General features: G+C 43.1%; 2 protein-coding genes across 4 annotated transcripts; both read left to right on the top strand.

The window, feature by feature from the left end:
• Positions 1–231: 231 nt before the first annotated feature.
• ppp1r10 (protein phosphatase 1, regulatory subunit 10) lies at positions 232–11,896 on the top strand. 3 transcript variants are annotated; one of them, XM_031871354.1, is made up of 19 exons: positions 232–257; positions 428–706; positions 3,804–3,912; positions 4,001–4,087; positions 4,826–4,961; positions 5,054–5,105; positions 5,190–5,279; positions 5,364–5,492; positions 5,792–5,897; positions 6,035–6,138; positions 6,232–6,359; positions 7,098–7,257; positions 7,361–7,504; positions 8,367–8,613; positions 8,813–8,888; positions 8,971–9,189; positions 9,373–9,496; positions 9,582–9,986; positions 10,280–11,896. In XM_031871354.1, the coding sequence occupies exons 3-19, from the start codon at positions 3,806–3,808 to the stop codon at positions 10,438–10,440; spliced, it is 2,475 nt and encodes an 824-aa protein (XP_031727214.1). In that variant the 5' UTR covers positions 232–257; positions 428–706; positions 3,804–3,805; the 3' UTR covers positions 10,441–11,896. The 3 variants fall into 3 exon arrangements, with proteins under 3 accessions (XP_031727214.1, XP_031727215.1, XP_031727213.1); XM_031871355.1 differs by having other exon boundaries at positions 252–505; XM_031871353.1 differs by having other exon boundaries at positions 252–706.
• A 6,785-nt stretch (positions 11,897–18,681) lies between these two features.
• On the top strand, positions 18,682–20,931 carry agr2 (anterior gradient 2). The gene is made up of 8 exons (XM_031871359.1): positions 18,682–18,741; positions 19,284–19,404; positions 19,495–19,558; positions 19,644–19,696; positions 19,879–19,955; positions 20,286–20,349; positions 20,534–20,617; positions 20,717–20,931. The coding sequence occupies exons 2-8, from the start codon at positions 19,296–19,298 to the stop codon at positions 20,764–20,766; spliced, it is 501 nt and encodes a 166-aa protein (XP_031727219.1). The 5' UTR covers positions 18,682–18,741; positions 19,284–19,295; the 3' UTR covers positions 20,767–20,931.
• Positions 20,932–21,317: the final 386 nt, after the last annotated feature.

Below are 21,317 nucleotides of genomic sequence, written 5' to 3'. Positions count from 1 at the left end.
TGTTTGGTATGCTTTATTGTCTACTTTATGACGTAAATACACAATACTTTCAAGGTAAATCCCGACAGTAATTCTTAACAACAGCTTCCAAAATGTGTGACACGCCATTATGTCCTTGACAGGACCAGGGAAGGTTGGCTATCCACCATTTTGTTTCAGCAAAAACGGAAAAAAACGTTGCCCATGACGTAAAACTCGTCACTCACTATAAAAACCAAGTCCCTCCTCTTCGGAGTCATTCCTGGATTTGGTCAAAGGTAAGTGAAGTCAGAAAGACAGCGAGGCTTATTTTCAACATTTTGTTGGTCTAAAATGCGAAATTCCTACTTATGGTTTTCAAGAACCAACAAATGACTTTGATATAACGGTAGACGACGGAATTGATCAGACTCTAAATTAAAATGTGTGTTTTTTGTGTGTTTTGCAGGTATGAATTCGCTTTGCCGAAGACTGACCCGTCGAGGACTTTGAACAACTCTACTCAAATTCATATTTTTTTCTTCAAGTAATGGACATTTGATTACTATTTTTGCCTCCAGTTTGTTCCTGAAGGAAAGGCTAGCTTTCAGCCCCACCCATAAGAAGTATTTCAGTTGATATTAAAACCATGAAGGTTGACGATATAAAATAGATGAAATAAGAGATATAAGTGCCTGAAAAGCACACTCTAATACACCCGAGACGCTGAGGATCTATAGTGTCAATAGTAAGTTGATTTTGAAGTTAAATTGGATCGAGAGCAGTCAAGTAAAAATGGTCGTAGACGATAGGCTAGTTAGCGGTAGCTGGTTAGCCGGCACCGTAAGTTAGCTTGGTTCTTTTCAAACCATTTGAATAGAGACAATGTTATAGTATGAGCTCACACAGGAAAGTGGACGGAGGCACTAGGCTCCGTTTCTTTGTGTGTGAGACGGAATGGGCGTGTTGTATAAACAAAAGTTAGTATAGTCAGTAAATTCGTAATTTATCCATAAGCAATCTATTCATAAAGATTGCCGTAGGCACAAAAAAACAAATTCCAGCTCATGAAGTCGGACTTTTTGCCTGCCAGATTCGTTTTATAGGGGCTGCTTCACGGAACGAACACTCACCGCAATCTATACATAAAGATTGCGTTAGCTTGAGGATTGTGGACAGATCTTATGAAGTACTGTGTATACTGAAATGTCGATAATTAAACACAGGGACTTCCCGAAAGCCCGCAGCACGTACTCGGCAATCTGTGGATAAAGATTGCAGGATGACTCAAGCGAAGTGCTCTTTCGAAACAAACAGTCGGGATTGTCAAACATGGCGGACTGCTTGTGGTTTGCTTTTCGTCGTCGGACAGCTCCGGGAGCTCGCCGTGTTCTCGGAGCAACATTTGGGAGTTTTTACAAAACTGGCAAGCAGAAAAGTACAGACTGCCGCGCGCGTATGGTTCGGTAGATGTGTTGTGCTCGGTGACTTGTTTTCCTATCAAGCAGCACGGTCTTTGCTCGGGGAGCCATTGTTGCTCGCGTGGGATTGCTTTCGTTGGCCGTCGTCGAAGTGGTTAACGGAGGAAGGGCTCTGATTAGCGGGCTCCAGCTCCTCCCTCTGACTGCCTGTTCTCAGCTATGACCAGTGACTGTATAGGACAGATGTCGGCTTCAGTCGAACTGCCCTTATATAACCGTTTTACATGAGTTGATTCATTCAGTTTCACCTTGATGAGCTGCCTTGTTGTCAAGTCTACTGTTTCACAAACAAAATTTCAGTAAATGATATTATTTTAGAAGGCTTGGTCATTCGCGTATAGTCCTAGTTTGTTGTCCATAATGTACCAGTGATATGTAGTAACACCACAGTATGGCAATGCACCAATAATGCTCTTTCCACCACTGATCCAGGGCCATGATTAACACTGATTTTGTGTAACGATTGTGACATTTACAGGAAGTGGGTTATTTGCAGTGTTGTGGAGGTCTGAGACTATATATAACTTCAACTACAACAGTTATCCGGGTAAGACCTAACTGATTCCTACATCATGACATTTCCAATGAATTGACTTCCGTCAGAATAGCGGGTTCTGCTCTTGAGTTAGAACGGTTCCATTATGAAGTGTATAAACATGGAGCAATATTTGCATGCTTAAAAGATGCAACCCCAGTGTTACATCAAGAACCATTCAGAGGTTATTCATAAGACCCTTTGTCTTGGTAGTTTCTTGTAATCTGTAATTGTGAAGACATTCATAAAGGCCGGTGATTTAGTGTCGGCTGTCTTTGTTTGGATCACATTGGACTTTTTAAAGTTAGCAAGTAGACTAACATCCAACACCTTTCGTTAATGACTTGGTTTTACAGTCACGCTAATGACAGTTCAGACCGTTGTCATGTGATGTTTCACTAACAATGCTGTGCCTCTTATGGAACTCCCCAGACAGTAGAGTGGCGTGTGTAGGCATAAAGGAGCCTGTAGGTGGCAGGTAGTGGCCTCATGTACCGCGGCTGGAACAGTCCACACCACTGAGTATTTAACTTACTATTTCCACTGTTTTCAAGCATTTCATACTTCATACAGACACATTTTAATGTGTTGTTTTCTGCATTTTGACCATTTCATCAGATACCACATGAAAAGTGACAATAGGGTTTTCATTGACTGTTGATGATTCTGTTACCATTCTTCTGGTTTGAGTTGATTTTTATGTGAATGATTGTGATAGACATGTGGCATTAAAAACGTGATACATCATTACCAGTAACATTTCTTTTAAGAATTCATCCCTTTGGCTATTCTTGTTCTAACAAGACTTTGACCTTTCCTCTTGTCTCTGATACATATTAATATAATACATTTATATTATATATAGTTATAGCTATTGAATTTATATCAATAGTTCATTTAGATATATTTAGGGAAACATTCAATGAAATAAAAAGTTAGGTCAATAAACCAAGTTGATTTGTAATATTTTGTTGCTCAGTTAATAACATGTAGTTTTGTTTCTGCGTTGCTGCTGCTTCTAAATTCATAGCCTGAAGTGGAATTACTAGTGTTGCCTCGCACTCCAAAATGAACCTGTCAGTCTGTCCTGCAAGTAAACGTCCCAGAGAGGAGACACTCTGGAGACACTGAGGAGTAAGTGGCAGCATCCTGCTGAACTGATGTCACGTGAATGCCTCCAAACATCTCAAGAATGAGGCACTGAAGTCATCCTGCACTGGGGATGGCTGCCTGTCAGAGCCACACAGCTGTGTGACTAGTGGTGTGTATGTGAGCAGGTCAGCCAGATCATCAGCTGACGTCGTGTTACTTTTCCTTCCTCAGCCTGATGATATTCAGCTGCTTTACTGGCTAGTAGCTCAGGCTGCTCTGCTGCTGATCCCTCTGGAGGATGGCCTGTGTGTCACCTCTGATGACATCTTGTTGGCCAGCTTGTGGTGCTGATCTCCTGATTTGGTTGTTGAGTCAGTCTTTAGACCTTGATGTTGCAGGAACCAGTGTCAGGAGTGAGATGATCCACAGTGGTCTGGATGGTGTGAGTGGTGAGGTGAATCCGGCTGCTGTGACCGTGTCAGCCTGATACACTTTAGGGTTGTGTGAGTCCCATGTGAAGCGGCTTTTGAGCCTTGATGGGACATTTTAGAAACAAAACAGATCGGAGCAGTTGAGTCCTAATTTCTAAAGACAAGCGTGGAGCTCCCTTTGCTATCTGGCAGGCAAACAGTCCCCACTGAACAGCACTTGAATACCTTTTACTAAGGACCAACTATTTCCAGAACAGAAAATGTCCTGTTGCCGTGTGCACTCATTGTTTGCGGTGTGTGTTTCAGATATGGCAGGAGGACCGGTGGACCCCAGAGAGATTCTGAAGGGTGTGGAGGCTCTGCTGGGGAAAGATGGAGAGCTGCGCAGCCTGGAGGGAGTCCCAAAGGTGTTCAGGTGAGGACTCATTTCTGTGCCCTAACTGTTGGACCTTTAACTTCTCCACTGCACCATCTTCATACTTCTGCTTTTCTTTTTAATGCAGCCTGATGAAAGCTTCTACCAAGATGGTCAGTAGATGTATGTACCTGAGCATCCTGCTGCAGACCAAATCCCATGATGTTCTCAACAGGTAGGCCTTACTGCTACTTCATATGCTGCATATTGCAGGTCTGGTTCTTAATTCATATTAACACAGGGATGAAAATATTCCATTCAATTGGAAGAACTGTAAACTGAAGTCAAAGTTACTACTGAAACAAACAAACATACATTATTTTGCATGTAATTCTAAAAGAACACAATTAAATGCATGAATAAAACCTATAGCTAGGGCTGGAACCATTTCAACATACGTGTTTCTTGAGTCAGTATCATGTTACAATTACGTCGGTTCTGTTACCACCGTTTCTCATGCTGGTATTTCTTTGGGGGAAATTATCTTTTAAATTCATGCACATTGTTTATAATAGTACATCAATCGCAATCAATCCATATTTATTCTCACATCTTCCACACTTCTGACAGAAAATGTCAGTTGTCTGTTTGTGATGCAGTTCTCTCTGAGAACATAACTGAACTCTGGAGCAGACAAACTCAAACCAGCAATGAATGGATCCCACAAACAAGTGTTGTGTTTATTGTTTATTAGGTAATTTATGTGAGAAATAGTCACTAAAGCAAATGTTAATCCACCAGCGTCAGAGAGAATGGAGAGATAGTGTCACAGAATAGCACCAGCCTCTGAACATTAGCACTTCTGATAATCTGAGTAATTATTAGCAAGTTTCCACGTCTTTGTTGATCAGCAAGTGTAATCCATGAGCATGCGCATCCTTCATTATATTCAACTGTTCCCTCTTTCATCCAGGTTTATCAGAGTTGGTGGCTACAGGATGCTCAACTCCTGGCTCACCTACTCCAAAACCACCAACAACAGCCCCCTATTGCAGCTCATCCTGCTCACACTGCAGAAGCTGCCTCTCAAAGTGGACCACCTCAAACAGGTACTGTCTCCCTCCATCCACCAGAACACTCCTCCAGTAAACTGCACAGCCAACTGTAGATCTAACCTGTCTCTGCCTTTATGTGCTCTCAGAACAACACAGCCAAGCTGGTGAAGCAGCTGAGCAAGAGTGCAGACACCGAAGGTCAGTGAGCTTGTCCACCAAACATGAAATCATTGTATAAGAGAAAGTGTGTATCACGCTCATGTACTTGTGTTTTACTTTTAGAGCTGAGGAAGTTGGCGTCTGTGCTGGTAGAAGGCTGGATGGCTACAATCCGCTCCCAGAGTGTGTCGAGCAGCGGCAGCTCTCCTGCTGGTACGCACCCCCCATTCTGTCTCCCTGTGTTTCCCTGTGACTCCTACCTGCAACACGTAGTAACACACTCCATCTCTCCTCCAGATAAGAAAAAGAAGAAAGAGGAGGGCAAGGTTCCGGTGCGGGACGTGAAGGAGAAGAGTGTGGATGAGGAGAAGAAGAAGGAGAAACCTAAAGCTCATGCACCCAGCCACGCAAAGATTCGCTCCATAGGTAAACAGAACCTGATGAGCGGTGATGGAGTTGGCCCTTAATGTCACATCTGATCATGTTCAAATGTGCTCCAGTATAATGCTGAATGCATCATTTACATAAATACCTAGTATACCCGATTTCATGGATCAAAGTCGAGGCAACCGGGCTGTGCACACTTTGCACCCACATCACAGAGGTTAATGTCGTTAACAAAAAGGCCACTCGCACAACGCAACAACAACTACACCACGCAAAATTAGCTTGAGACTCCCGTGTTTTGCACACTGTAAATAATGGATATGTTCTGTGTGGTGTAGGATTGGAGATGGACACTCCCAGCGTGGCCCCTGCTAAGAAGACTCCCACCGCCCCACAGCTGGGCGACAAGTACAACATCAAGCCTCCAGTCCTCAAGAGGCCAAGGTACTGGCCCCTCACTGTCTGAGGGAAAATGTCCTAATGTGGATTCAGGCCACTGGCTCAGTGCTGCCCTCTGGTGGCTGATGACAGTGCTTACATGTTTTCCTTTTGTGTGTCGACGTCCCCCCCCCCCCCAACAGCTCTGGTCCATCAGATGTGCCACCTCTGGAGAAAAAGTACAAACCTCTGAACACCCCCTCTAACTCTGCCAAAGAGATCAAAGTCAAGATCATTCCAGCACAACGTAGGTTTGAAACACACGGTCATATCTGAACTGCATGTGAGAGAGATGGTGGTGGAGTGTGGTGTTCACTGCTCTCTTGTGTCCTCACTTTAGCGATGGAGTGCACAGGGTTCCTGGATGCTCTGAACTCTGCTCCAGTGCCCGGGATCAAGATCAAGAAGAAGAAAGCCAGTGCTTGTACTCCCCCTAACACCAAGGCTGTCTCCCCCACGTCTAACAAGGTACACACTCATCTCATTATGACCGTATGTATTATGGTCATTGTCAGTCCAAAACAGCCTCAGAATATTTGAGTTGAATTCTAATTTTATGCAAGTCCTCAGAATATATGTGATTGCTGTTGTTTGAATAGACTTTGCTGAACTTTCTGCTGTTGGGAATGAAAAGGAGCGTGTTTAAGTTATCAGCAAATATGAAAAACGAAGTTATTGACATTAATAGAATTAATAATGTCAATATTCATAAGCACGCTATCTAAAATCAACAAACAACCTGTAATGAGCGAGAGTGTGTGTGGGGGGGAAGAAAAAAGAAAAGGGAGGGGTAGTTTCATTCAAAGCAAGGCAGAGCCTCACTGCAGAAGCTGTTAACTTATCACACAGAAACTGGCGGTTCTGGTCTTTTTAAATGATAAAGTCACAGTTTCAACAATACAGTAACTGAAGCAAAAGAAACCAGATAATGACACACAATGACCTTCTGTGAGGTGGCTTTTTAATGGCCGACGTGGTCCTTCCCAGTTTCTTGGTTGGACTCAGGCTGTGCGTGATAACCCTCTGTGTTGGCGGGGAGGTAAGGGTATTCTGCCGGTAGTCTCTGGTGTAAATAGCTGGTGGAGATAAGTGAGCAAATAGCTGAGTCAGACTTTCCAAGAACTTTTAGCTGTCAACATCTTTGTCTTTTTACACGCAAAATAATGTCCAAAACTTGTGTCGTTCTTATTCCATTTTTGTCCTCAGGGGAGTCCATTTGACAGCAAACCCTCTGCGTATTCTTCCTCTCCTGCTAAACCGTCATCTCCAGAAACAGCTGCTTCCATCACTCCTGCTGATGAAAACCTGGAGCCCGAGCGGCCTGGGACCCCCGTTCCCTCTGAGGAGACTGAGGTCTCGGACAACGGTAAGGTCCTTGATGATGATAAGCTTCATGAACTTCTTTGACATTATGTTTTCTGTCTATTGAAAATGACATCCTCCTTTCTCTTTGTTTGTGTTGTTTGTAGGTGAGAAGCCTAATGCTCTGGCAGAACCACGAGGAGAAGAAGAGAGCTTGACCAAGAAAGGCAAGAAGAAGAAGACAGTTCACTGGGCAGAGGAGGAGCAGCTCAAACACTACTTCTACTTTGATCTGGATGAGACAGAGAGAGGTAAGGCCGATGTCTGATCTCAGAGCTGAGTAGAGGTGCCGTTGATACTAATTGCCGATCATTGATGATCCATATTGGCAGATACAGATCCTTTTGTTGTTTGATTATAGCAGCTGGTCTACAAGGATCCAGACTTTCTGCCCACCGTCCCAAACATCATTTCAACCACTCTGAAGGGTTACAGACTTCAGAGTGGTAGAAAACTTCTAAATGTTATCCTTTTACTTTAAGTCATTTATAGTGAATTTTTTCTTCATAAAACACAATTCAATTGATTAGGAAATAAAAGATTGTATTTTTTAATGGATTAAAACAAATCTTGTTATCAGTAGTTTTAATGATATATTATAATCAGCTTAGAGCGAGTGCAAACAGGTTATAGTTCTCTCTCTATCTATTTATATTGCTGTGAAAACATCTCCTTCAAACTACTGGATCTATTTAAAATGATTACATTACATGTAATAGTGAACACATCATGATAACGTTATCATTTACCTTCGCCCAATACTCATTTTCACTGAACAGAGCCTGAACACATCATAATGGTACTGAAAGGAACCTTGGTTTGTTGTCCATTAGCCACTTTACCAGCTCTCCTCCGGTCTAAACACGGATCGGTTGTTTACAATGTAACATTGATGTCCTTGCATATCTTGCTGAACATTGGTGGATAACGATAGTCAGTAAAACTGTATTTCACACTGTGATGGTGAAGATAAACGATGTCATTAATTTGCGGTTCACATGTGGGTTGACCCGTGGGGGGGGGGGGGATCCGTAGGGATCACGAATCAACAACGATCTTTTACATCACTAGAGCTGAGTTATGACTCATATTATTATAATTATAATTATACAGTCAACGTCAACAAGATCAAGGACTTCGGTGAGGCCGCTAAACGAGAGCTGATGATGGACAGGCAGACGTTTGAGATGGCCCGACGGAGCTCCCATGACACCATGGAAGAGAGGGTCCCCTGGACCCCCCCGAGGCCCCTGACACTGACCGGCAGCCTGGTCATCCCCGGGGCCAACAGCACAGAGAAACTCACCCAGAGAGACCGTGAGATGGGCATCCTGCAGGAGATCTTCCTCAGCAAAGAGAGGTAGGACCTCAGACACAGCCTGCTGCTTCTAGAGCAGGTTGGAAAATATCAAATATATGGACTATAGGCCCGAAAGGGAAGACAGCGTTCATCAGGGATCTGAACCGTTGACCCTTTCTATGTTTATTCTACTCAGAGTTCTTCATAGAAGAGGGCTTGTAATGTATGCTAACGATTTCCCGTCTTGTCTTGTCACTAGTGTGCCCGATAGTCCACATGAACCAGACCCGGAGCCGTATGAACCCATGCCCCCCCGTCTCATCCCTCTGGATGAGGTGAGTACACTCAGAACACTCCCTCACACATGTTTGGTCTCTAATATGTCTTCCTCCTAATGAACGCGTTGTGTCCCTGCAGGACTCCACCAGCATGGAGGACGGCTACGTGGAGCCCATGGACACGATGTCACAGCAGGGCTCTGCCATGGCCCAGACCGAGAGCTCCAAGCTGCCCCCCGTCCTGGCCAACCTCATGGGCAACCTGAGCAACAGCTCTCGCAGCCCGCAGGCCACACCCACAGTCACCAACCCTGTGGCTCCCACTGTCAACGTACAGGAGCTGCTCTCATCCATCATGGTACATATTTAGTGGATACTCTGGATCCTGGTTTACTATTTTAAACTCGCTTATCAAAGTTCACCAAATTCACATTTAGTTTTTCATGAACTGTCTCTATCTAGATTGAAATATGTCAGCAGGTGGATTCAGAACGTTGTGCTAGTTGTAGTGTGAAGCTAATGTGTAGCTGTCTGTTGTCAGGGTGCTTCTGGTAACCAGTCTACTGAAGACTTGATCAAGCAGCCTAACTTCTCAGACAAGATCAAACAACTACTGGGCTCTCTGCAGCAGACCCAGAACCAGAACCAGGGTGGACCTCCACCAGGTAAACTCCATCTGTTGTAGCACCATGTCCACCTGTGGTGGTCCCGTTACTCATCGTTATGTAACCTGCTTGTCTTTCTACCTAGTCAACCCGGGTTTGCTTGGCCACGGTCCAGGCATGAACAATATGAACAACATGAACATGCACATGCAGATGCCCATGAATGGCGGCTACCCACCCAACAACCCGCCCGGTGGTCCTCGCTTCAACCACCCTCCACCCCCTCACAACCACGGCCCACCTTTCAACAGTGGCGGAGGCCCGCGCATGATGGGGCCGCCGCCGGGCCAGGGCCGAGGAGACAATGGCAACTACTGGGGAGATGACTCCATGAGAGGAGGGCCTCACAGAGGGGGCCACTTCCACCGAGGAGGACGAGGCCGAGGAGGAGGAGGAGGAGGAGGCGGAGGAGGAGGAGGAGGAGGAGGAGAGCCAGGCTTCAGGGGCAGAGGACGAGGGGGGCCCAGAGGAGGACACAACAACATGAATGGTATGTGGGACAAAGGGCGGAAATGAGTCACATGGTATATTCAGCTTAATGTCCATCACAACAACAGAGGCTCCACTCATGTCCTCCAATAGATGCCCCTTAACGCCTCCCTCTGTTCCTTTAATCCAATGAATCACTGTTCAGAATGAAACGCTGATGTTTTTAGGGAGATGACATCATTAGATATGTTTGAAGATTCATCAGAAATCCACTGTTGAATTGTTCAATGTAAAAAGTGTGAGGAGAAACTGTGTTTGGTGTGATTGTAACGCTGCTGTGTCTCCTCCTGCCAGACATGTCCAAGAGGCCCGTGTGTCGTCACTTCATGATGAAGGGAAGCTGCCGGTATGAGAGTAACTGTGCTTTCTACCATCCGGGTGTAAACGGACCCCCGCTGCCCCCCAACCACCCCGCTAACAACCAACACAACCAGCACCCACAGCACGGACACTAGTGGCACTGCTGCCGAGCAGAACACCTCAGAGCTGTGCTCTCATGTTGCACTGTTAGAGACCGGCCTGAAGCAGCCAGATGTGCTCACCTGAGAGGAGATAAAGGCTGGGACGCGATCACTGATGCCACTGTGTGTTTTTATTGGGATCATTTTAAACAGTGACACTGAACCACTATGTCTGAGCTGCTGCAGCTAGCTGCTGTCTCATCCGTCTCTTTCCACTCCATTAACACGGTCGACCAAACGGACGTCTCCTACTCAGCAGACAGCTTTCCACACCACTGAATTCCTTCTGATTGTGGCTGTTGTCCTGTGTACATGTCTCATATTCCCTTTAGTTGGGCTCCTTCAGGAGCGTCAGAAAAGTGACACAAACATTGAGGAAGCACTTTATGAAGCAAAATGCCAACACGGCCATGATTTGTTTAAGGTGCATGGTGTTCAGACGTTGGGTTCTTCCAGCAGCTGCTATTGAATGTGAGGAGCTGATGAAGAAGCCACAGCCGTGTGTCTTACCATATGTAAGCTTTCCCTCTGTGCATCCTAGTGAGTAGCTCAGACTGTGTGGCATGACAATCATTAGCTTCAAACATGGCGTGGTGCTGTCCCAGTCCAGAGCTGCTGTGTCTTCTGTAGTTCGTCTGAACCCAGAGGAGACACGGGGGGGGGGGGGGTCAGCCATATGACTGTTTTCTGTGAAAACGATGACCGTTGTGTCTCTTGTGGGACTGTGAGAATGTATTGGTTGTTGTTTTTTATTTTATTTTCATGCGATCATCAGAATGTTGGCCCTTTTTTAAGATGGGTTAATTTTTTGTCAGTATGAAATGTGTGTATGAATACAGAATACACATTCATACACAGTCATATTTTCCGTTTTTTTGTACACAGTGTATCGAATAAATGTCCAAATATAAATGCGCTTAAGTGTTTAATTTGAAAGTGGGACGTTGCTATGTGTACACACACACACACACACACACACTAGTCGGAGCCTCCCCAGGAGGAGAGCTCAGAAGCTGATCTCTGCGTTCATCCTGTGGGGAAACTGAATGTGCTCAAGAGGGTTTGTCCATTTGATTTGTTCTGTGAGAATCTTGGTCCGATGATGGCGATAGAATGAGTAGAATTCATTCCTTGTGTACTATAAATGCTTATATAGACAGACTGAATGACCCCCCCCCCCAGGCTGACACATCTCATGTTAGCATTTGCTCTGAACCCCTCAGGTGTACTGTGCGATTATCATTCTAACATGAAGTCAAATGAGAAGTGCTGTAAAGGTGCCCTGTCAGATCATGTTGCAGGTCATTTAGACTCTTCCTCCCTGAAATGGCGGTAACTGTGTCTTGTTTAATGTACAACACGTCTCTCGCCATGCCGGCGTCACGCTCCTGAGGAAGTCTGTCCATCTGTAAACCCAGACTGAAATATACCAACGATTCAATGAACTGTCCTGAATTGTCCCTCAGCCTTCTTGTTTCCTGCAAAAACATTGTGGAAGTGTGATAGATGTCATATGTACAGAATGACCAACATAACAGCGTTACAGCATAGTCAATCCATATGATATAAATGTTTCATATAATGAGAGTAGTAACTGCAGTACTATTAAATAGCAGAATAATAACAGCAGCAGTAGATATAATAATGATAATTAAAGCTGCAAGCAGCATTGATCGGGCCCTCGCATATTGATGCACGTCGAGGGTACTGGCAGGACTCTGGGTGACGCGGCCATGCATTTCTTTGACCATCATACACTGCGTGCACGAGTTAAACGGTATTTCCTGTGTCGACCAATGGCATAGCCAGGTCATTTTGCCAGGTCTTAAGCCTCGAATGTTTTGAGTGTACCTCCGAATACAATCATAACTGTCGCCTTGTAAAAATCGACAAAAAACTGAATGTGTGTGAATGCCCTTCAGTGTTAGTAATATAACAGACTCAAATAAAAAATGCAGGTCGTTTGTTTGTGCAGGTAGCTCTGACAATCACTGCTGAGTGACCCAAAGCTGGAAGAGTCGAGGAGAAATAGCAGAATGTATAGTTCCATGTGGAAAAAAAAAATATTTTTATAAAGAATTAAGTTTGATGTATTAATTAATGTAGAATAATCTAACATACAAATTAGTCTGGGTGCAGTTTGATTTTATTAAATAAACTTCACGTTGCATGAAATTACTTTACATTACAGCCTGTTCCAAAACAAACAAAAACAATTAAATTTACTATAATGAAAACTCAACAAGTTTGATTATGTTTTGAGCATTGAGCATTAGCCCCTCAAAAACACCTTCGTTTTTCATGGCGAAGAATGCGTCGCTACAGCAACGGCCTTTCAGGAAACAACAAGCTTTGAGTAACTTTTCATCACAAAGGTCTTTGTTCTGACCAAATTTTAAGTTTATTCGATTATTTCCCTAGGAGGAGTTCGTTAAAGTACAGCGCCTGGAAATCATAAAAACGACACTAGAAATTCATAAAGAATTCAAAATGGCTGACTTCCGGTTGGGTTTAGAGCATGGCTCCAAGAGACTTTCTTTTAAGTCCACATGTGATACATGTTCCTATCAAATTTTGTAAATCTATGTGAAACGTACTGCGAGGGCTGCTTCGTCGAAATTTTGTAGGGGGCGCTATTGAGCCGATTTGCCACTCTGAACCAATAAAATCATATTATATAACTACATTTTGGGCTTTAAATCTGTGTGCCAAGTTTGCTTATGTTGCTTATGCTTGTGTTTTTTTGCCGCCACGCCACGGATACATATAGTTCGATAAATTTTTGATCTTTGAGTAACTTTCACTGCCAAGGTCTCAAGACAATACTGAAAAGATCTGAAGTCGATCGAGTTAAATCTCCAGGAGCAGTTCGTTAAAGTATGACGCCTTGAAATGGTCCAAAAACGTCATAAAATTCAAAATGGCCGACTTCCTGTTTGGTTTAGTGAAAAATTCCAAGAGGATTTTTTGTACGTCCCATCACGTTCCACATACCTACCAAATAGGGGGGCGCTATTGAGCCAATATTTCATACCGCTGGACACCCCAATCACACTGCAATTTTCACAAATTCTGGCTTGCGTGCAAAATTTCTAGGATAGTTTTCCAGTATCCCAAGCACCTCCTTTTTGCAACGAAACAGCCACAATAATAATAATAATAAACATTAGAAGAACAATAGGTACTCCGCTCCGACTACATCGGGCCCTAATAAAAGCAGTGATAGTAATAGAAATGTGACTAATAATACCAGTAGTAGTGGTGTGTGTCATGCAAGGCCACAGCAGCAGGCTGTGTGATGTGTTCAACAGTCACCATGCTCTACCTGATCATCAGGCTCAACACTGGTCATTGTGTCACAAAAGCAAAAATGAAATAATGAAAAGAGAAAGTGATCTAAGGGAAAGCAGTGAATATGTGTGTTTAGTGAAGTGTTGAGTTGGTTAACACAACATGTGTGTAAGTATTTCTCAGCTTTATCTGCAGTGAGCTCAGGTGCACTGTGCTTCACTACAAACCAGGAAGTTGCATCCTATTCGAGTGGGCCGGGCAATAGCAGTGTGTGTGTTATCAGGGCAGGGCTGAGTACAGCTGCTGAATGAGAAGTGTTAATAGGAGCGCCCGTTAACGCTGCCCTGTAGTTCAAATATTGACCTTGGTGCTGTGACAACACACAGTGACAAAGAGACAGAGACACGCAGTGAAAGAGCGAGCGGGGGGGGTTAAGGACACCTCAGCACTAAACTGCTCCCACATCCTGGTTACAAGCCAACATCACAGCACACAGCATCCAAAACAATTATTTGTTTAGTCCTTTGGGACATTTGGTTTGTCAAGCTTTTGACTAGACGCAGAGGTCTTCAACAGGGGGTCCGCGGAGGTACTGCAGGGGGTCCGCGAAATCTTTGGTTGATTATACAATTTAAAAAAAAAAAAATATATATATATATATATATATATATATATATATATTTTTTTTTTTTTTTTTTTTTTTCTCTAAACATGAATCTGTCCATTATTGTAATAGTTCAGTGTTGTATGAAAGATAACAGGTATCTTTATGCATGGCAGTGGCACTAATAGGCCATCACTCATTTTTCGTTTCCACATTTATGTATAAAATGAAAACATCAATTTGAATAGCTAGTATGATTATCATGCAATTAACAGACAATGTTGATGTTGGCATTGGTATCAGCTGACAAGGTATGTTTATGAATGGCAGCGGCACGGCCACCCTACTCACTGTACCTTGCACATGTTTAAAATAAAAACATGAATATATGAACCTGTGTATTATTTGAATAGCTTAGTATTGAATGCACAATAAAGAGGTATACATGGTACTAGGCCCATTTAATGTAAAACACAATTTTATACAATATATATAGTCGGGGGGTCCCTGCTCCATCTCTCTATCAGTTTGGGGGTCCTTGGCCTGAAAAACGTTGAAGACCCCTGGACTAGAGGAATGCAATGAGTGTAGTACAGGAAACAGTATGAGCAAGCAGCTTCACTAAGGAATAAAGCAGCAATACAATTCAATCAGAAAGAGACAATGTTTCTATTTGACTGAATGCTGTTGGAATGTCTCGTCTTCTGACCACTCAAAGAGCTGTTCACTACATGTCAGCATTCAGCCATTCACTTCCACATTCATCCACTGTAGGCAGAGGCTGCCATGCTATGTGCCACCTGCCCATCAGGAGGGGTAGGGTTAGGGTTTGCGATCCATATCTGAGCCCATCGGCTATCTGTCTCAGGCGGATTAGCTTCCGGCTGCAAGGGGCAATGTTTGCAGGGTTCCGGTGTAGCCATCAGATATCTGGGCCAAGACTTCCTCTTCTGTGAGCTGCTCATTGTTAACAGTCCAATTAACAACTTGAGATGCAAGACTGGAGTTGGAGTTGTGAGACGGCGTGTACGACCAGATTATTTCACAAGTAGCGAGTTCACAAGTGTTTTTAAACCAGTAATAAACAAAATCATCGTCGGATGATAGCCGATGGGTTCCCAGATTGCATTTTGGCTAACACGTTCCGCCTCTTTTGCCCTCTACACGGAATGTTTACCTGCATTCAACCAAAGCCTGCTCAATACCACTCGGACTGGACAGAAAACCAGAAAGCTTCCAATACTAAAAGTATTGCCCCATTGCCAACAGATTCTACATGTGAATCCAGAAATGTTAATGAAGATTAGGGTTGACTCAATCCAACATGCACTGTAACTGCTGCCACAAATACTCACTACAGCACCAAATGTAGATTAATCCACCACTGAAAATAGTCCCCAACGAATACACTATTTCTTCCAGTTTCTTTCATAAAAACTGCAGTGACCAACTGTTTTAGGAAATTGTTGAAACACAAATGAAACTATACATTTGTAAGGTGTTTTTTTTATAGATTTGCGTCTGCAGTAGAACCAATAGCTTGAGCTAAGAGCTGTGGACAGGAAGTCAGAAAGGTTTTGCATGCCAGTTTTTGGTCTTTTCATGTGATTACACTTCCTGTAAGTGTGATTCTATGTGACTGGGCTGTTCTGTCTAACAGGTGCCACTTTTGTTATTTGGAATATATCCATTAAACTTTCATCTACACTACTTTCATTTTCACCCAAAGCGTGGTGTTTGTTAAATTCATGGAACCAACTTTTCAATAATAACCCAAAAGTCTCGGTTACCTTTCTTACAATATTTGTTAATCACTGAAATTGCTGTTGGGTGCCATGGTTATATAGTCCTCCATGATTATTTCATGATTTTGTAAAAGGTAACTTAACTGGAGATCCACTTATTTGAGTAGAAAACCTCAAAACACAAACATGTTACAGTCATTAACAACAATCCATAAAATCTGCAGATCTAAATGTTAATAAGCGGTTAATTAAAACCTTTTCCAGAGGGCCAGAGGAAAGCGGCCCAGTCCACTGAAGCACATGTCCTGCTGAAGGATGATTTTTCAACAACCTGGCCGCCCAACAGCTTAAAAATAAATTATTTATCCACCATTCATTTTTAAAAACTAGTGGATTGAGAAATACCATGTGTCTGACCACTAAAAGCTTGGATCTTTGAACAAAAACACAGATGTGGGTGGCTCTTTTAACCTAAGTTTAATTGAAAAATATGAATGCAAATAACAATTCACAACACATTAGTCATAACATGCATACTCAGCATTTGATATCATTTTATTGTCCTTGTGTTTCATGATTTCATGTCTTGCTTCTTGCCTTGTCAAACTCTAATGTTTGTTCCAGATAAATCTCCTTAGGAGAGGAGAGACATGTTTACAGCAGCAGTAGTCTGCAGGTGGATCTGGTGTGGACGATTAGAGACAGAGGATCTGCTGTTCCAGGATGCAGGACTCATTGAGTCATTAAACAAAGCTGCCATTCACAGCAGCAGGTCTCGTTGAGCCCCCTGCTGCAGGATACAGGACACTGTTGAGATGCTTCACGATAAACCTCAGACTCCTTTACATTTCAATGTCCGTTCGTGTTGAGAGATTGCACAACTCTAGACGCTATCAGTGCTACTACACGTGTCACTCTTCAACGTTCCGGGACTTTTTGTGCACTGGCACTTCTCACAAGCTGCTGGTTCAGTTCTCTGTCCTCTCCATGTCAGGTTCTCTGGGTGATTCATAACCGCGCAGCGACTCAAAACCCGCATGAACAGAAAGACAATGTGGAGAGCATGTGAAGAGCTGACGCCCGGCCTGGCCCGGCCCGGCCTGGCACGGCACCGGGGGGGACATGCCTCAACGTTTTCTGAATCTTCTCTTTTGATTAACAGAATGTGATTTTACAACATTTCCAGAATAATTCAATATTCTGACCCAGGCTGTGACATGTGCAATAATTACATATAACTACAGCAAGTTCTGTTCTTTTAGCTTTTGGGGTTGTTTCTATAGAAACAATAATGATTCAAAATAACGTAGGATTAGATTCGTTTTCAGTCACAAACCTTCACATTTTCTAGGAGGAGGACTGACAGACCTAATGTCTCCTATCATTAATGCACTGTGGACATTCACTATGTGTCTCTGTATCCTGCTGCAACACCTGAAGAGCTCACACTTCCTCTGACTGGTGTTGATTCCAGGCTGTGGACAGCCCATAATATATTATAGAGTGACAACATAGGCTACAAGTAACACAGAAAAGCACTTTAAGTATTAAACACACCACCTTAATCCTATGATGTGTCCAGTGGAATATTATGATAGAAGATGCATAGCCCAATTATAGTAATATAACAATGAAATCACAACTGACACAGAGCACGCTTAAATAAATAATACATGAATAGGGATACGTAGCATGAGACTGCTGACACACACACCAACATGTGAATATGGGGAGAAGAACCAAGTCTTATACTTCCACACCCAGTCTGATTCAAAGAAGAGTAAACACTGTCTCGCTCCTATTTGAGTGCTCACTGTGGTTAGGAAACCTGGATGCAAATCATTTACTGCGCATCTTCATGTCTGAATCACTGTTCTGACTTTGTAGGAAAGATGCATTCAGTGTCAAGTTGTGTCTCGAGCCATTCACATAAAGACCAATCATTGTCGTCCAGCCGCGCCTATCACACATGAATGAATAAAACCACTAAATATCCACCAGTGTCCAAACTGCTTCAGATGAATTATACAATGGGATGAAACCCCGTTAAGGACATGCCAAAGAATGCATGTCTCTACGAGCAGTTCTTTCAAGTGAGCAGAACGGAATGCCAAATCCCATGAAGAAATCTGATCATTTAAGAGTGCGCAGTTTATCGTCCAGCGGTAGAATAGCCTACATGTAATAGTGTTCTACATTCGCATATAGTCAGAATCTACATTTAGAATTGGTTCCTATTGTTCTCGCTCCACCAGCACTTCTACATTTCAGAGGAAGAAGATGAACAAAATATAGGAGACTTATGATAAAACATATGATATTGATATTAAGTGGGATAGTATAAGTATAAAGTATAGGATACTTGTGATGCTTTCAAGGTTTAATCTAGCCTAATTTATAATGCTCATTATCTTACATCTTGATGCATTTGGCAACATACACGGAAACCTTTAGCAATTTCCTCAAGGGAGTTTGGTTTGTAAATCAAATGCAATATGAATCACCGTGGTATTCCGGCGGAGCAGAAGGTGAGGGATGGGAAGAGGGCGGGCCCGCAGGTAAACGGGTGTTTAAATAGGGACAGACAAGAGTGGAGGCACAGCAGATCCTGGAGCGGCGGTCTACCTACATTCTCACCTGGCCACTCAGGAACAGGTAAGAGCCAGCACTGCTCTTCTAGTGCTACTGCATTTGAACTGGAGGGAAATTCATTTAACTTTCTCTTCAGTCCACAAATGCTGAACCTTCAGTTAAGTCAATTTTATTTCTGTATCCAACAACATGATTCGAATTCCAACTGTGCTATTATTTTGTAATAACTGACAAACCTAGAAATAACTTGTTGATGGAGCATTTCATCCTGACTGTCCTTGATTAGTATCTGTAATTTAATGACATACTTTTTTCTCAGTAACTGTTACTGATTACAATTACATTTATTTTGCAATTGAATTACGTAACACTGCATACCACATAACAACTACACCCACGTGTAGATTGTCATGTCCTCTCTCTTCACTGGCTTCCAGTTCAATAAAATAATCATGAATAACGCTGCAGATTGTTCTGTAATAGGAACTAGACGAGGTTCCTTCTCAAAGGGAGGGGGAGTTTACTTTTCTGTCATTTTGATGCTGTTTCTTTATTTATCACACTGTTTGCTCACTCTGTGCCTTTGTCTGCTCCTCATGTTCCAGTAAAGCTTAAAGATGATCAAAGCGGCGTTGTCCGTCCTCTTGGTCCTGGTGGCCATGTCCTCCACCTCCGGGAAATACATCCCTAAATCTGGCAAAAGGATCCCTCAGACTCTGGCCAGAGGTCTGTGAGCATTATCTGCCTCTCTAGGCTGAATGGCTGAGACTAAAGTATAGTATGATGAATATTGAGGAAATGTCCATGTCTGTCCAGGTTGGGGCGATCAGCTGATCTGGGCTCAGACGTATGAGGAGGCTCTCTACTGGGCCAGGTCAAGGTAACAAATAATTCCAGCACTGACACTGACTTTCATCGAAGTTGATGATTAAATGTACTGTAAATGAAGCTGATTTGTGTTTTAGAAACAAGCCTCTGATGGTCCTCTTTCACCTTGAGGACTGTCCACACAGCCAGGGTAAGTCCAACTCCTGGTCTCTGTTCATGCAGAGAAAGAAATGTACCAAACTTGCCAAACCTGTTGGAAGGGCAAGCAGTCATTTGTTTGCACATGTGACGTGACATCCTGGTGCTCTTCTGCACCGACCTCATGAGCTGCCTGGACTGAGTTGTTGAATTAAAATCCGGTTTCTCCTGCAGAACTCAAGAAGGGTTTATCTGAGGACAACATGATCCAGAGAATGCTTGACGAGGACTTCATCGTCCTCAATCTAATGGTAAGTACTAACTTACCATTAGATTAGTAGTGTAGTGTTCACCATTAAACTAGCAATGATTAAAGTAAAGGTTTAGCTTAAATATTCTTTAATAGTCAACATGAACTGTCCCCCTATTGTCATTTTCATATAGCTAAACTAGGATTGGTGCATAGAGATTTGTCACTGTTTTCAATCTGAGCTCGCACCACAAAATACTGGAATCTGTCATGTCAAATAATAACTAATAACTGTTGGACCCCATTGCTCATAGTAATACTTTAGGTCCGATGCTGTGAGATGGCATGGTTCAGTATGTTTGTGAGCTGTTATTCCTTCTCTCCCCTACAGTATGAAACCACAGACAAACATCTGTCTCCTGATGGACAGTATGTCCCCAGAATCATTTTTGTTGGTAAGAGATATCTTGTAACACGATGTTTCCTGTTAACAAATCCTGTCTAACTAGTTCTACAGACTGAAAGATTCACTTTTCATACAAGGCATTAGCTGCAAATGTGTGAGAAGACATTTTCACCTTTGATACCTTTGATACAAGCAAAAGTCCTGCTCAGCCAGTAGCAATAATGTCCTTACAGATCCTGCAATGACGGTGAGGGCCGACATCGTGGGTCGCTACTCCAACCGCATGTATGCCTACGAACCTGCGGACATCAAACTCTGTAAGTGCTACTGCTAACTCTGAGGCTGGCCAGCGGTGTCTGTTTGTGCCCATGAAACACAGACTGATTCAATGTAAATGTTTCCTGCCTCTCCCTCAGTGAAGAGTAACATGGAAAAGGCTAAGAAGCTCCTGAAGTCTGAGCTGTGAGCATGAGGACAAGGAACACACATGATGCCAGTCACATGTTGTCACTACCGTTAACATGTGGAAAACGAAGCACTGGGAAGGTCCCCTTCTGATTCTTACATTTGTTATTATTGCTGTACATCCAGAATGTCTTTTGAATAAATATGAAACTGTTCATACACACAAGATGGAGAGTGTGCTGTTTTATTTGCCAAGAGATATACAACTCAACAACTCATGAATATTACACAGCATATTTATGGTCATATTTAGCTCTCATGCTGCTACTGCTACTACATACTAATACATGTAAATTAAGGACTGGATGAAATGAAGGAAATATATTTTGAGCCTCAGTATAGAGCTTTTTTTAAAATAGTAATAGGTGTTAGAGAGATCAGGTATCTATATTCCCTCAGTAAGGCCTGCAGGGCACATAGCCTCCTGCCAGGTTGCCAGCCACTTAGCTTGTGAGCTTGTGCCTAAGATTTGGGTGACTGATAATCAACGTACTTTTAAACAATTGTAGTGTCAATATCTCTGAACATTAGAGCAACAGCAGAGTATTGGAC

The sequence above is a fragment of the Anarrhichthys ocellatus genome, unplaced genomic scaffold (genome assembly GCF_004355925.1).
Source record: "Anarrhichthys ocellatus isolate YVR2014 unplaced genomic scaffold, GSC_Weel_1.0 scaffold57, whole genome shotgun sequence".
Lineage (NCBI taxonomy): Eukaryota > Metazoa > Chordata > Actinopteri > Perciformes > Anarhichadidae > Anarrhichthys > Anarrhichthys ocellatus.
This window is presented reverse-complemented; position numbering and strand designations above follow the sequence as displayed.

Bases quoted from the DNA above. Each gene is read 5' to 3' on its own strand.
- ppp1r10 (XM_031871354.1), top strand. From the start codon at position 3,806: ATGGCAGGAGGACCGGTGGACCCCAGAGAGATTCTGAAGGGTGTGGAG. The intron at 4,962-5,053 runs GTACTGTCTCCC...ATGTGCTCTCAG, and splicing joins AAGTGGACCACCTCAAACAG to AACAACACAGCCAAGCTGGT. The intron at 9,190-9,372 runs GTACATATTTAG...GTCTGTTGTCAG, and splicing joins AGCTGCTCTCATCCATCATG to GGTGCTTCTGGTAACCAGTC.
- agr2 (XM_031871359.1), top strand. From the start codon at position 19,296: ATGATCAAAGCGGCGTTGTCCGTCCTCTTGGTCCTGGTGGCCATGTCC. The intron at 19,405-19,494 runs GTCTGTGAGCAT...ATGTCTGTCCAG, and splicing joins CCCTCAGACTCTGGCCAGAG to GTTGGGGCGATCAGCTGATC. The intron at 19,559-19,643 runs GTAACAAATAAT...TTTGTGTTTTAG, and splicing joins CTCTACTGGGCCAGGTCAAG to AAACAAGCCTCTGATGGTCC.